We start from the raw sequence: 11,692 nt of genomic DNA on the forward strand, positions 1-11,692 counted from the left end.
GAATTCAGGGAACATATCCTGAATGTTTTTAGGATATGTGTGTAGTGAGATGTAGAGTTCATACTTTTGATATCCTCTGTGATTTTTCTCTAAACTACCCTTAGTTTCTCAGCAGAATGGTACCAACAGGATGATTTTTCTGTCAATCTGTTTAATAGTTACAAGTGATGAGATATTTCAAATAGAAAGGAGTTGAACTAAGCACTCTTCTCCCATTTTCTGTTTTGAAGGGACTTGTCTTATAACAATATCAAGGACCTCCCAAGTTTTAAGGGCTGCCACACCTTGGAAGAAATGTAAGTAGAAATAAGTGTTGTTTATTTTTCTAAACTCTTTAGTATTCTGAGACCACATCTCTAGAGATGTTTTTGCTTCATGTTTGATCCAAATTTTTAAAAATTAAGGACATTAAAAGATAGATCTTGTGAGAATTCTCTGCTGGACAGAGAATTCAACCACTTGTGCCTTTCTTAATTATCTAATGCTTAATTATTGCTCTGACACAAAAGTAATGAAAGACGCAGCTTAATCTTGCATTTCATAGTAGTATTGCTATGCACATAAATGGAATGGTTAGAATATGCCCAAAGACTCCATGCAGAATGGAGAGTTGTTTTAAATTTCAGTATGACTCTTTAGGGTTCACAGTGTTACTTTTAGCTTGTAAGTAATTCAGCCCACACTTAAAAGTTTCTTCTAAATTAAATGAGCTGTGAATTGGGATTGGGCAGAGATGCCAGGAAAAAGTGCTCCATGGTTGTATGAACATAGCTGATGCAAAACATTTGACAGTCTGTCTGGGAGGGGGAATGGGTAAAGGCTAAAGCCATCCATTAGCAGACACCAAGCTACCCTTTGAAATCAGCTAAGAAAGTTCTGTTTCTGCTTCTTCCCTTTGCAGTTCCTTACAGCATAATCAAATCCATGAAATTGCAGAGGACACCTTTCAAGGACTGTCCTCCCTTCGTGTCCTGTGAGTGCAGATGTTGCTGCATGCTGAGTAAAACAAGATCTTGGTTTTGATTCCCATGTAAACTGATGTCAGGGTTTGGTGTTACAAGTTTGATTGATGGCAAAAGGCCAGCAGCCAGTTTCAGCCCTGTTCCTTCTATTCTCCATTATATTATTCTAGCCTATGAAAATATTTTTATAAATATTAAGTCTAAAAGAATGAGATTTTTTTCAGTGATCCAATATTTTGCATTGTAATTGTATTAGTTCATTATGTAGTATTTGTTGGAGAGATGCTATCTATTTTCCTCAGGAGAAGCATATAAGTAAACAATTATCTTCTCCCCTTACAACTCAAGCTGTATTAAGTTAGCAGCAAAAACAATCCAGAAATAGACAAGTATTTTAAGAAGAATGTTATAACTCATGGTGGTCCAGCAGAAGCTGGAGCTGGATTTGAAATGCAGCAAACCAGATGCTCTTCTGCTTGTTTTTTTGTTGTCTTCCCCTACCTCTGCCAACATGCCCTGCTATAGATGCAGTTGTCACCAAAGTGGTCATCCTGGCACCTTCATGCTGGGAATAGGTGATGCCAGAGGCAGCGTCTGCCTTGGGAGAGGGAGCAGGAATGGGAGATGAAGTGGAGCAGGATACAGCTGCATTACCAAGGAATTTGGCTGCTATTGCACCTGGCTGAATGGGAAGAGAGGGGATATGTTCTGCTTTTCTGATACAGCCATGATGTATTTGGCACCTTAGCTTTTTTCTCAGTACAGTGGCTGTTACAGTTGGTGAAACTGCCAAATAATCTCCTTTGGCATTCATTGCAGGGACCTCAGTAGGAATCGGATCCATCAGATCCACAAGGGAGCTTTCATCACTCTTGGAGCTCTTCTTAACCTGTAAGTAGGCTGTTCTGTGCAGTCACCTCCTCTCTAGCATTCTGCTGCTGAGCTAATAAATCTTTTTAGCTTAAAAGTGATGCTGTCAGACATATTTTATGAAAAATGCTTTCATTAAGATTTTTCTCCTTAGAAGTTGAGAGGCCTCAGAAATGAAATGTAAACAATGGTTATCTGCTGCTGTGGAATGCAACAGGTGCATCTGTGATTGGTCTCATGTGGTTGTTTTTAATTAATGGCCAATCACAGTCCAGCTGTCTTGGACTCTCTGGTCAGTCACTCAGTCACAAGATTTTATTATCATTCCATTCCTTTGCTTGTTAGCCTTCTGATGAAATCCTTTCTTCTCTTTCTTTAGTATAGTTTTAATATATAATTTTCTTTTTATATAATAAATGTCATAAAATAATAAATCAGCCTTCTGAAACATGGAGTCAAGATTCTCATCTCTTCCCTCATGCTGGGGACCTGCAAACCACCACATGAGGTGTTCATCATTTGTTTAATATCTGTGAATCAAGAAGGCTCCTGCTAGCTGAATACATGCAGGGCACACTTCTTTAGAGTGCCCTGTGCACTGACAGGCATTTCCAGACCACAGCCTGGTGTGATAAAGCCCTTCCCTACTTTAATGAAATGTGGGCCAGAGGGTCTTCAAACTTACTTTGTAACATGGTGTTAATACTCACATTCCAGAGACCTGAGTTTCAACGAGCTCAGTTCAGTTCCAGCTGAAGGATTGAGTGGCCTGAACCAGCTGAAACTCACAGGCAATTCTGAGCTGAAGGAAGCTTTGGCAGCCAAGAACTTCGCCAAGCTGCGGTACGTTGGTGAAGAACAGCCCAGGGTGCTTGCAGTGCCCAGCAGGGTGTGCTGAATGGAGCCAGGGTGTGCAGCACCCATGGCAAATGGTCTGTGCTGAGTCCTGCGGGGTGTCAGTGCTGCTCTGCAGAAAGGGCGTCTTGTGGCAACCCAGGAAATTCCTCTGTCTGCCCTGGAGGGCTAGAGACCTTGTCAAGGGGCTCAGAGGCCCTGGCAGGGAGCCCGAGACCCCTGTGCCTTTGATCTTGACCCATGAAAAAACAATTACCAACCTTTATATGAAGAATTACAAGTCAAAAGAGTTTAAGTAGAATGATAGTGAATTTATCACAGGGTGAAAAATAGATTTTTTGGGTTTTTAGAATGGGGGTCAGGGTCCCAAGATGGAGGAATTTGGGCGTGCCCTGTCCTCCTCCTTTCTTCTTCTTGGCCTCCACCTTCTGCTGTGATCTTGGCATTTTGAGGTTGGTTTAAGGTAGAAGCTCACTGTCTAACACAGGTGATAGGTATTGGGAAGTTATTGCAAATAGTGTACATGTAGTTTTTAGTATAAAAAGACAACACTGCCTTTTGAGCTGGGCAGCGTGCCTCTGTCTGACTTGCTGAGCAGACCTCGGCAGGACAGGAGAAATAATTTTATAGGCAAGAAACAATAAACAACCTTGAGAACGAGAACGGAAGCGTTTTGACTCCTGCTTCGACCACCATGCTGGGAAAAGAGACTTTCTAAAACATCTCAGGGTCACTCTGACCAGCAGAGATTCTCAGAGCATTTGACTGCTCTGGTGTACAAGCCAGTTACAGATAATTTTCCTGGGGTTTTTTAATATCCTCCACCACTTTTCAGGCAAGATGTCATCTGGTTTGAGAGTAGTGCTTTGGGTAGATTTCCATTTGTTACTGAACTGAGTACACCTGTGTTTCACAGTGAGGAAAACAGGAGCAGACAGGCAGGTGTCTGATCACACAATCACCATGCTTTATATATATTTTCTAGGAGGCAAATGATAAGAATAAAAATAACCATTCAAATGGAAACCTGTAATTGATTTCTATGGGAGATGGATCAGACAGTGATGAACTGTTTTCCATCTCACAAAGATCTTTCTGCACATTTAGAAGAAGCAGTCTGATGTTCCTCCTAAATATTTTCAAGAAGATAATTCAGGATAATTGATATTGTAGTCCTGAGTGAAAAAAATTAGATTCTGGTCTGCTATTCCCTCATTGTTTATGTGGTTTTTTTAGAACTCTGTGTGAAGATGTACTTCTTCTCTGCCAGAATAACAGTATGTACCATTTCTGCCAAACACAGAAAAATTAGAAATCTTTTTTTGATATCACAGAATGAAGAGTGAGAAGGAAAGATGTAACACAAGGTTGTGGTCATCTGGGAATTAACTTTCTTACAAAACAGTTACTCTTTAATTAGCTTACTTAATTAGGATTCACTTTAATATTTACAGCAATGCCACAAACTAACCCTGATCAGAATTTGGTTTGTATATGGAGTAGAAAGAATAGTAGAGAGCTAAATATCATCATCTTTGTACTTCTCACTTGTATACATCACCTGTCCTTTATCTCAGTGCAAGAGTTCATTAGAAATGCTTATACCAATTTGAAACAGCTTTTATCAGCCACTGTGAGAAAAAGGAAGATTTGAGTTTAGCACTGAAGTGTGCTACTAAAATATTTTTAATAGGTGGTAGTCTTAACTTTGGTTACAAAGTTTAATGGTCTTCCTTGTCCTGCCTGTATTTCAGGTCACTCTCTGTACCTTATGCTTATCAGTGCTGTGCATTTTGGGGTTGTGATTCTTATCTGAACTCCAATGCTGAAGATTCCAGTCACCAAGATCAAGGTGCCTTGATGGATCACGAGAAGGGTAAATGTTTCATGTACTTAACCAGCAGTATTGTTTTGTACCTGACTAGAACAACAGTGTATGTTACCTTTGAATAAGGGAATAGGAAAAATATAAGTCTTTCTAGGGATACAGAAGAGGTCTCTGAAAGTGCTTAGCAATTGCTTGCAAATCAACAGTGCCATGTTTCTTCCAAACACATGAAAGATATGCTGGACACTGCAAGACTTGCCTGTCTGAAAAAATAGTAATTTTTTAAAAAAGTCAAACTGCAGATATTGCTTCTGTCATGGTTTTATTTTTCTCAGTGTTTCAGCCTTTCTATTCAGATAGGATTTGTCCTTACCCTGACTACTTCAGACTCCACAGATCCTTCCTTTCTTTGCCTGGTTACAAAGCCTTGTGAGCAGAAATTTCTGCACCGAGCATCTTGACCTTATGTGGCAAACCAGAACCACTTCACTTATTACAAGGCTCAGGTGTCAGTGAACTACTTCCATCCTAGGCAGCTTCACTGCCATTTCACTTAGTTTTCTTCCTAAAACTAACATGTTTTTCACTTTTACAGCTAATGCAGATATTCTAAGAAATGAGAAAAATGAGGAATTGGGACAGACTATTATTCACTGTACACCAGCAACAGGTAAATCTCTTCATGTGCTTTAGCCACACTGAACTTCAGGCATGGTGTTACGCAGAGAGTTGTGTGAATTAGATCTTTGATTCCTGGTAGTCATTCTGTACACAGAAGATTAAATTCTCCACTGCTTTCAGTGATTAGATGTCAGTGTTGTTTTGGACGAGCAGTCACAAAGGTCTGACTCAGCTTTAGACACATAGCCCTTCATTGGAGAGCTGTGCTAGGAAAAATACCAAAATTTCTTTCCATAAGCAAAATAATCAAAGACTGTAATGCTTATATTTGGAGTCTGCTAATGCCCTGCTTCCTAATTCTGCCTTATTTCTCCAAGGAGCTGTCTGGAGCAGACTGTGTGAATGCTCATCTGTTTCAGTGAGAGTTCAGCCTGTGCTTTAAAAGCTTAACACAAACTGCTGTCTATCATTGGTGGTTTTAAGGAAGCTTGATGTCTTTCCAGGAGAGAGAATGAGGAGCAGCCATGTGATCTGTTCCCCAGCCCTGCTGTAGGTGCATTAACTGTGAGCAGAGGGCTGGAGCAGGCAGCAGCATCTTAAACTGCTCAAGACACTTGTTCAGTGAACAGTCTTATTGGCATACCAGATTTACTCTAAGTCAGGCTTGAACAGTCCAGGAGTGTTGCAAGTCTTTGATCTTGCAATGAATATTTTCATTCTAGGCAGCTTTGTTTCTGCCCTTCTGTTTCTTTTACTCAGACTGCCAATTTCTGTACACGGTTCCCCTCAGCTCCTGAAGCACTTGCTGTTGTGCCTCTTGCTTTCTTGCTTTTGTTGCCTTTGCCTCTCCAGAGGTTTCCTTCCCTACCTCCTGTACCCTTTTGTCTGCATAAACAGGAACATGCAGATACACTATGCTTCCAATGAAGTTACTCCTGGGTGAGCAGGAGCTTTCCAAGTCTTACTTCTTTCTCTTCTCCTAACTACTATTTTATGTTATGAAAATCTGTTTATCTTTTGAGCTAGCTCTGCCTTTAGTATCCAGAATACCATAAGGATTTCTTGATCACAGCCAAAAAAAACCTGTAGTCAGAAAGTCAAATATATTGATGTAATTGTACATAATCTAAAAGTTAATTTGTTAAAGGTGCTTATTTGCTTTTGATCTCCTGTTTACAGAATGAGAATTAAGATGGTGTGTTACATCGTTAAATTTTGGAAGTCTTTAGCTCATTCTTTTTGTCCATGCCAGAAATGCTGTAGTAGGTCTAAAAGAAAGAGCTTGTTCCACAAGTTCACTGTTTGCCTTGTTTTTCACCCGTCCCTCTCGTACTGACAAGTTTCTATGCCATGCTGCCATCTGCTCATAGGATACTCCACCCACCATGTCTGAATCACTGCTCAGCCTGGAGATCCACTTTGCACCTTTGCCTAAAGAATGGATTGCTGAGCAGTGGTGCTCAAGGAGCTCAAGTTTGCTGAAACATCCTTCTAAAAGTGAATTTTTGCCGCATCCCAGCACGGGCTGGGATTATCAGCGTGAGAGGAGGGTAAAACTTTTTAACCCAAAGGATTTGGGAGAAAGGCAGGAAAGGGTAGTGGATTTTATTTGTCTCAAGTACAACTACTAGAAAAATGGCTTCAAATTGATTTTTGGAAGCACAGAATTGATATTTTAAAATTTCATAAGCAGGAAGTTGTTTTTATTTTTAAGTAGATCAGCTTAACAGGTAGTGTTGTGTCACACAAATGTATTGTAAGGTTAATTGATGTTTTACTTGGGAGTACCTGCTAAAAAGGGGTTTTACTCCTGATTTTCTGATAATCCAGTGGGCTTCATTATTTTCTGCCCAAAAATGAAGCTTGACCATTTAAACAAAAAGATTTTTTTTTTTTTTGGCTTGTCAGTTCATTAATTTCTGGAAGTTGCTTTAGGCCTTGGGAGATTTTTGCATTGCCGTTGAATCATTCTTGGCAGTTCTGTTCCTGCCCACACCAGGGATGGGTTGTCCTTACCTTTCCCCTGGCTGGAGGAAAGGCAGTGCAGCACAGAGCCAGCCCTCAGTCACAGGCTGACTCCAGCTCAGAGGCTCTAGCCTTTGCGGGCTGGCATTTTTCATCTGCTCCCCAAGTGCTCCTCAGCTGCAGGGAGAGATCCTGAGCTACTGTTCTTAGGACTATTAGAGGTGCCTAATGGGGATATAGGAGAGTTTAAATTCTTCTAATTGTTACTTAAAATCAGTAGGATTTTCCTATGGAATAAATGGCAATTAGGGGAATTAGAAGGGTATGCAGTAATAGTGACCTTTGTTCTTTGTCTTGTCTCCTTTATTTTGTTTGTTGGACTTTTTTATTATGTAAGCTGTTTTAAAGTGGCAAAAAAGAAGAAAAAAATAATTTTTTCATATAACTTTTCAAGCTCACAGTGCCCTTCAGTGGTGGGCTGGGGGACAGGGCTTGTGGTAAATTCCTGTCCTTATTAAAGCTGCTTAAATTGAATTTTTCTGCTGTTCTACAGATGTTTCCTTGTCACCAAAAGTTACTCCTGAAGGCATGTCTGTGAATAATTTTTTGAGAGAACATGTTCTTTCTCAAAAATTTTTCTCCCTTACAAGGGGATTGTGGACATTCACTTTTGTATTTTTTGCCATCCTTTTCCATAAAGTATGAAATCTACATAAAATAAAAAAGTATTTAGGTCACACTAATAAAAGCTATTTTGAATTGGTAATTAAGTTTGTTTAGCTGGCTTGTTTATACAAAATGTTCTCAAGTGACCATTCACTGCAGTAATTATTATTTCAGGCATAATTAATTAGTAAATAACTCCAGCAGAATAGTTTGCTTTCAGCTGACCTATTTAGCAGTTCAGCTGTGTATTCTATTCATGAATTAATGAGGAGTTCACTTTTAAGACCTTCTCAAAATCTTGCTTATTAAGGCAGAATCTTTTCCTAAATTGGTTGTCCTTCTGTTTGTTTTTTGTTTTCTTCTAGGTGCTTTTAAGCCTTGTGAATATTTATTGGGCAGCTGGATGATTCGCCTTACTGTCTGGTTTATTTTTTTGGTCGCTTTGTTCTTCAACCTGCTTGTCATGTTAACAATATTTGCATCCTGTACTACATTGCCATCTTCCAAACTGTTCATAAGCCTGATTTCTGTCTCTAACTTATTTATGGGAGTCTACACTGGTATTCTAACTTTCTTGGATGCTGTATCTTGGGGAAGATTTGCTGAATTTGGCATATGGTGGGAGACTGGCAGTGGTTGCAGAATTGCTGGGTTTCTTGCAGTTTTTTCGTCAGAAAGCGCCATTTTTTTCCTGATGTTGGCAGCTGTTGAACGGAGCTTGTCTGCAAAGGAGTTTATTAAAAAGGGGAAAAGCAACCGCCAAAAACAATTTCAAATTGCAGCATTTTTTGCTTTCCTGTGCGCTCTGGTAGCGGGCTGCTTACCGCTTTTTTATAAAGCAGAGTACTCAGCATCACCCCTTTGCTTGCCCTTCCCCACTGGAGAAACACCTTTGTTAGGTTTCACAGTAACTCTGGTGCTGCTGAATTCCCTAGCGTTTTTGCTGATGGCTGTTATCTACACTAAACTCTACTGCAACTTGGAGAAGGAGGATCTCTCCGAGAACTCCCAGTCCAGCACCATTAAGCATGTGGCTTGGCTAATCTTCACCAACTGCATCTTCTTCTGTCCTGTTGCCTTCTTCTCCTTCGCACCGCTGATCACGGCCATTTCTATCAGCCCCGAAATCATGAAGTCTGTCACTTTGATATTTTTCCCGCTGCCTGCTTGCCTGAACCCGGTCCTCTACGTGTTCTTCAACCCCAAGTTCAAGGAAGACTGGAAGGTGCTGAGGCGCCAGCTGAGCAGGAGGAGCGGGGCAGTGGCCATCGCCGCGGGCGCCCAGGGGGACGTGGCGCAGGACTTCTACTACGACTGCGGCATTTACTCGCACCTGCAGGGCGGCAACGTGGCTCTGTGTGAGTGCTGCGAGTCACTCCTGCTCTCCAAGCCCGTGCCCTGCAAACATTTAATGAAGTCACAGAGCTGTCCGGCGCTGGCCGTGGCGCCGTGCCCCAGGCAGGAGGGCTCCTGGTCGGACTGTGGCACGCAGTCGGCGCACTCGGACTACGCGGACGAGGACGACTCCTTCGTGTCGGACAGCTCGGACCAAGTGCAGGCCTGCGGCCGCGCCTGCTTCTACCAAAGCAGGGGCTTCCCCCTGGTGCGCTACGCCTACAACATCCCCAGGATCAAAGACTGACAAGGCTCTCTGCCCTCAGCTGTTCCAATAAAAGAGGTATCGTGTTTGGCAGACTGTCGCCTGTTTTGACCTTTCAAGCAGGAAGCACTTTTGGAATTGTTATTTAGTGTCATTTGTAAAGAAGGGAAGTGGGCGGTAACTTTTTGAGCCATACGTTTTTTAAAAAAATAAATAAATCGATTGCCCTGACTGTAAATAATTGGTAAACCAAAATTGTTACCCAATATTTTCACTCTTTTCACAAAATAGTTGTTTCTTTTATACAGTTTTTACATGCTAATAGTGTGTTTCCACATCATATTGCAGTCATACTTTGCTTCTTCTGGTGGTGAGGTAAGTTCTTCCCCCCCCCCCCCCCCGACAAAGCACAATATAAAGGACAGCTGTTTAATATTATAGAAATTATTTTTTAATGTGACTTTTCTATAATTAAGCAAAAAAAAATCTATTGCTAGCTTTGTATAGTATATTCAGCATTGAATCTCAGGATGCATTTTATTGCAGGGCCAAAAAAGGGATTAATTCTCCCATATGTAACTGTGACAGCAATATCAGAATACTGTGTTTGTTTTGTATTTTAGCTAATGTTCAATTAAAAAAAAAAGTTTGTTGCAGTAAAGTACTTGTAATCCAATATTCTGTAGATTTATTGGAATCAGAATATTAACAGCTGTCAGGAACAGTAGGGTTAAACACATTTTGCCAGTGATGGCGCATCACTTCAGGTGAACCACACAGGTTTGTTCAGTATTAGGAGTCGAGTGGCAGCATTGGCAGCAGGGAGGGGTGCGGGCTGACAGCAGAGCTGCCCCTGCACACAGCTCGTGTCTGTGCCATCATGCCATCAGGCTGCCAGTGCTCTGCAGCCTGCTCAGTGTCACAGCACTCCAGGAATACCTATGACAGGCTGAGATTTCAGGAAATGGAGGGAAAATGCAACGCAATTTGGCACTGAAAAAAAAGCATTTTTCCAATATACTTTACTGACAGTGAAGCACACTGTGCAAAGTCACTGATTTACACCTAAATCAGTGCAATCTTTTTAAAGCATTAAAGTTCTGAGACCCAAGTGATTTAAGTACAACCAGCGATCAATTTTTTATATTTAGTTTAAAATATGATCAATACAAATTTAATAATGCATGATTAAGTAATTATGTAAGATTTTTGGACGATACATTAGATCAAGAGTAAATCCACTGCCATCCCAGTTACTCTGGAGAAATTATTGTTAAGATCTAAAGCTAGATTGCTGTTTTGAGAATTAAACTGTACATACTGTTCATACAATGAATTTTTATCTTTGTATTGTAAGTTATTTGATAGAACCCATGATGGGAAATGTGGCTTCAGTTCATTTTGTTAATTAAAGCTACCTCCTAAACAACAGTGGCTGCCAGTAGCAGAATGTTTAAAATGTGGTTTATGTACTTTTTTCATTGTAAATAGATGTGGTTGTATATTGTCACTATAATAAAAACAGGATCCTTGTATATCAAAATCATGTAGTTTGTACAAAGTATGGAAGGAATATTTACTGTATGCTGTTAATTTTTTAAGCCAAAATATTCAAGTGTAAAAAGGGAAGAAAACCATCCAAGAGTTGTTAATTCTTATATTTACACTCATGAATATTACGTCTTCAATTAGCATGGAATGTTACACTAAAGCAAATAAAGGGTACATGAATACCTATGGTTATTTATCTCTGTTTTTCAAAAGTTAAAGCTGAAAACAGTGTACATGTAGAGTTACCGAGCATAAATAATGTCTCATCTGCTCTTGGCTACATGTAGTGAAAGTTTCAGGAAAGAACTGCCAGAAAAGCAAGAAAGTTGCCAATTTACAAGTGGATCTGATTTCAGAATAATGATGACTCTTGGCATGCAAAAGGTTAAAAACCTTAAATGAATTATTAGGCCTCTTATGAAGCAATCTCTTGATTAAAGGTGTTGTGTATTGTGTTTGAGTGGAAATGTTTTTAGTATGTTTTGAATAATCATACAGATTATAATTTTCATATTTATACTGTTTAATGTTGAAAACTGTGGGGGTTTTTTGAGCCATCACTGTATAAGAGACACAGCTCGTCCCACGTTCCCTCTGTTGGCCAACGTGTCAGAGGCAATAAGAATGTTTCTCAAAAAGGACTGTAAATGTCAGCTACCATTTCTAATCAGTGAAGCCTGTTGTGTTTTCCATGTTCTTACCTGTGGATTTATTTCTTCTGTTCTGCAAGCGAGCCTTTGCTGCCGTGCTGTATACAAAGGTGATGTGATGCAT

General features: G+C 40.2%; 1 protein-coding gene across 1 annotated transcript in view; it reads left to right on the forward strand.

The window, feature by feature from the left end:
* The window catches only part of LGR4 (leucine rich repeat containing G protein-coupled receptor 4), a 74,161-nt gene extending 62,788 nt beyond the window's left edge, over positions 1 to 11,373 (forward strand). The window contains exons 12-18 of the mRNA XM_054283709.1: positions 231 to 296; positions 902 to 973; positions 1,782 to 1,853; positions 2,550 to 2,675; positions 4,442 to 4,563; positions 5,111 to 5,185; positions 8,133 to 11,373. Of these exons, the coding sequence (XP_054139684.1) occupies positions 231 to 296; positions 902 to 973; positions 1,782 to 1,853; positions 2,550 to 2,675; positions 4,442 to 4,563; positions 5,111 to 5,185; positions 8,133 to 9,409 (1,810 nt within the window). The 3' untranslated portion in view covers positions 9,410 to 11,373. The remainder of the gene's footprint in view (positions 1 to 230; positions 297 to 901; positions 974 to 1,781; positions 1,854 to 2,549; positions 2,676 to 4,441; positions 4,564 to 5,110; positions 5,186 to 8,132) is intronic.
* The last annotated feature ends 319 nt before the right edge of the window (positions 11,374 to 11,692 follow it).

Source organism: Melozone crissalis, unplaced genomic scaffold (assembly GCF_028551555.1).
Source record: "Melozone crissalis strain CALT ecotype California unplaced genomic scaffold, PUWL_Pcris_2 ptg000038l_1, whole genome shotgun sequence".
In the NCBI taxonomy this organism is placed as follows: domain Eukaryota; kingdom Metazoa; phylum Chordata; class Aves; order Passeriformes; family Passerellidae; genus Melozone; species Melozone crissalis.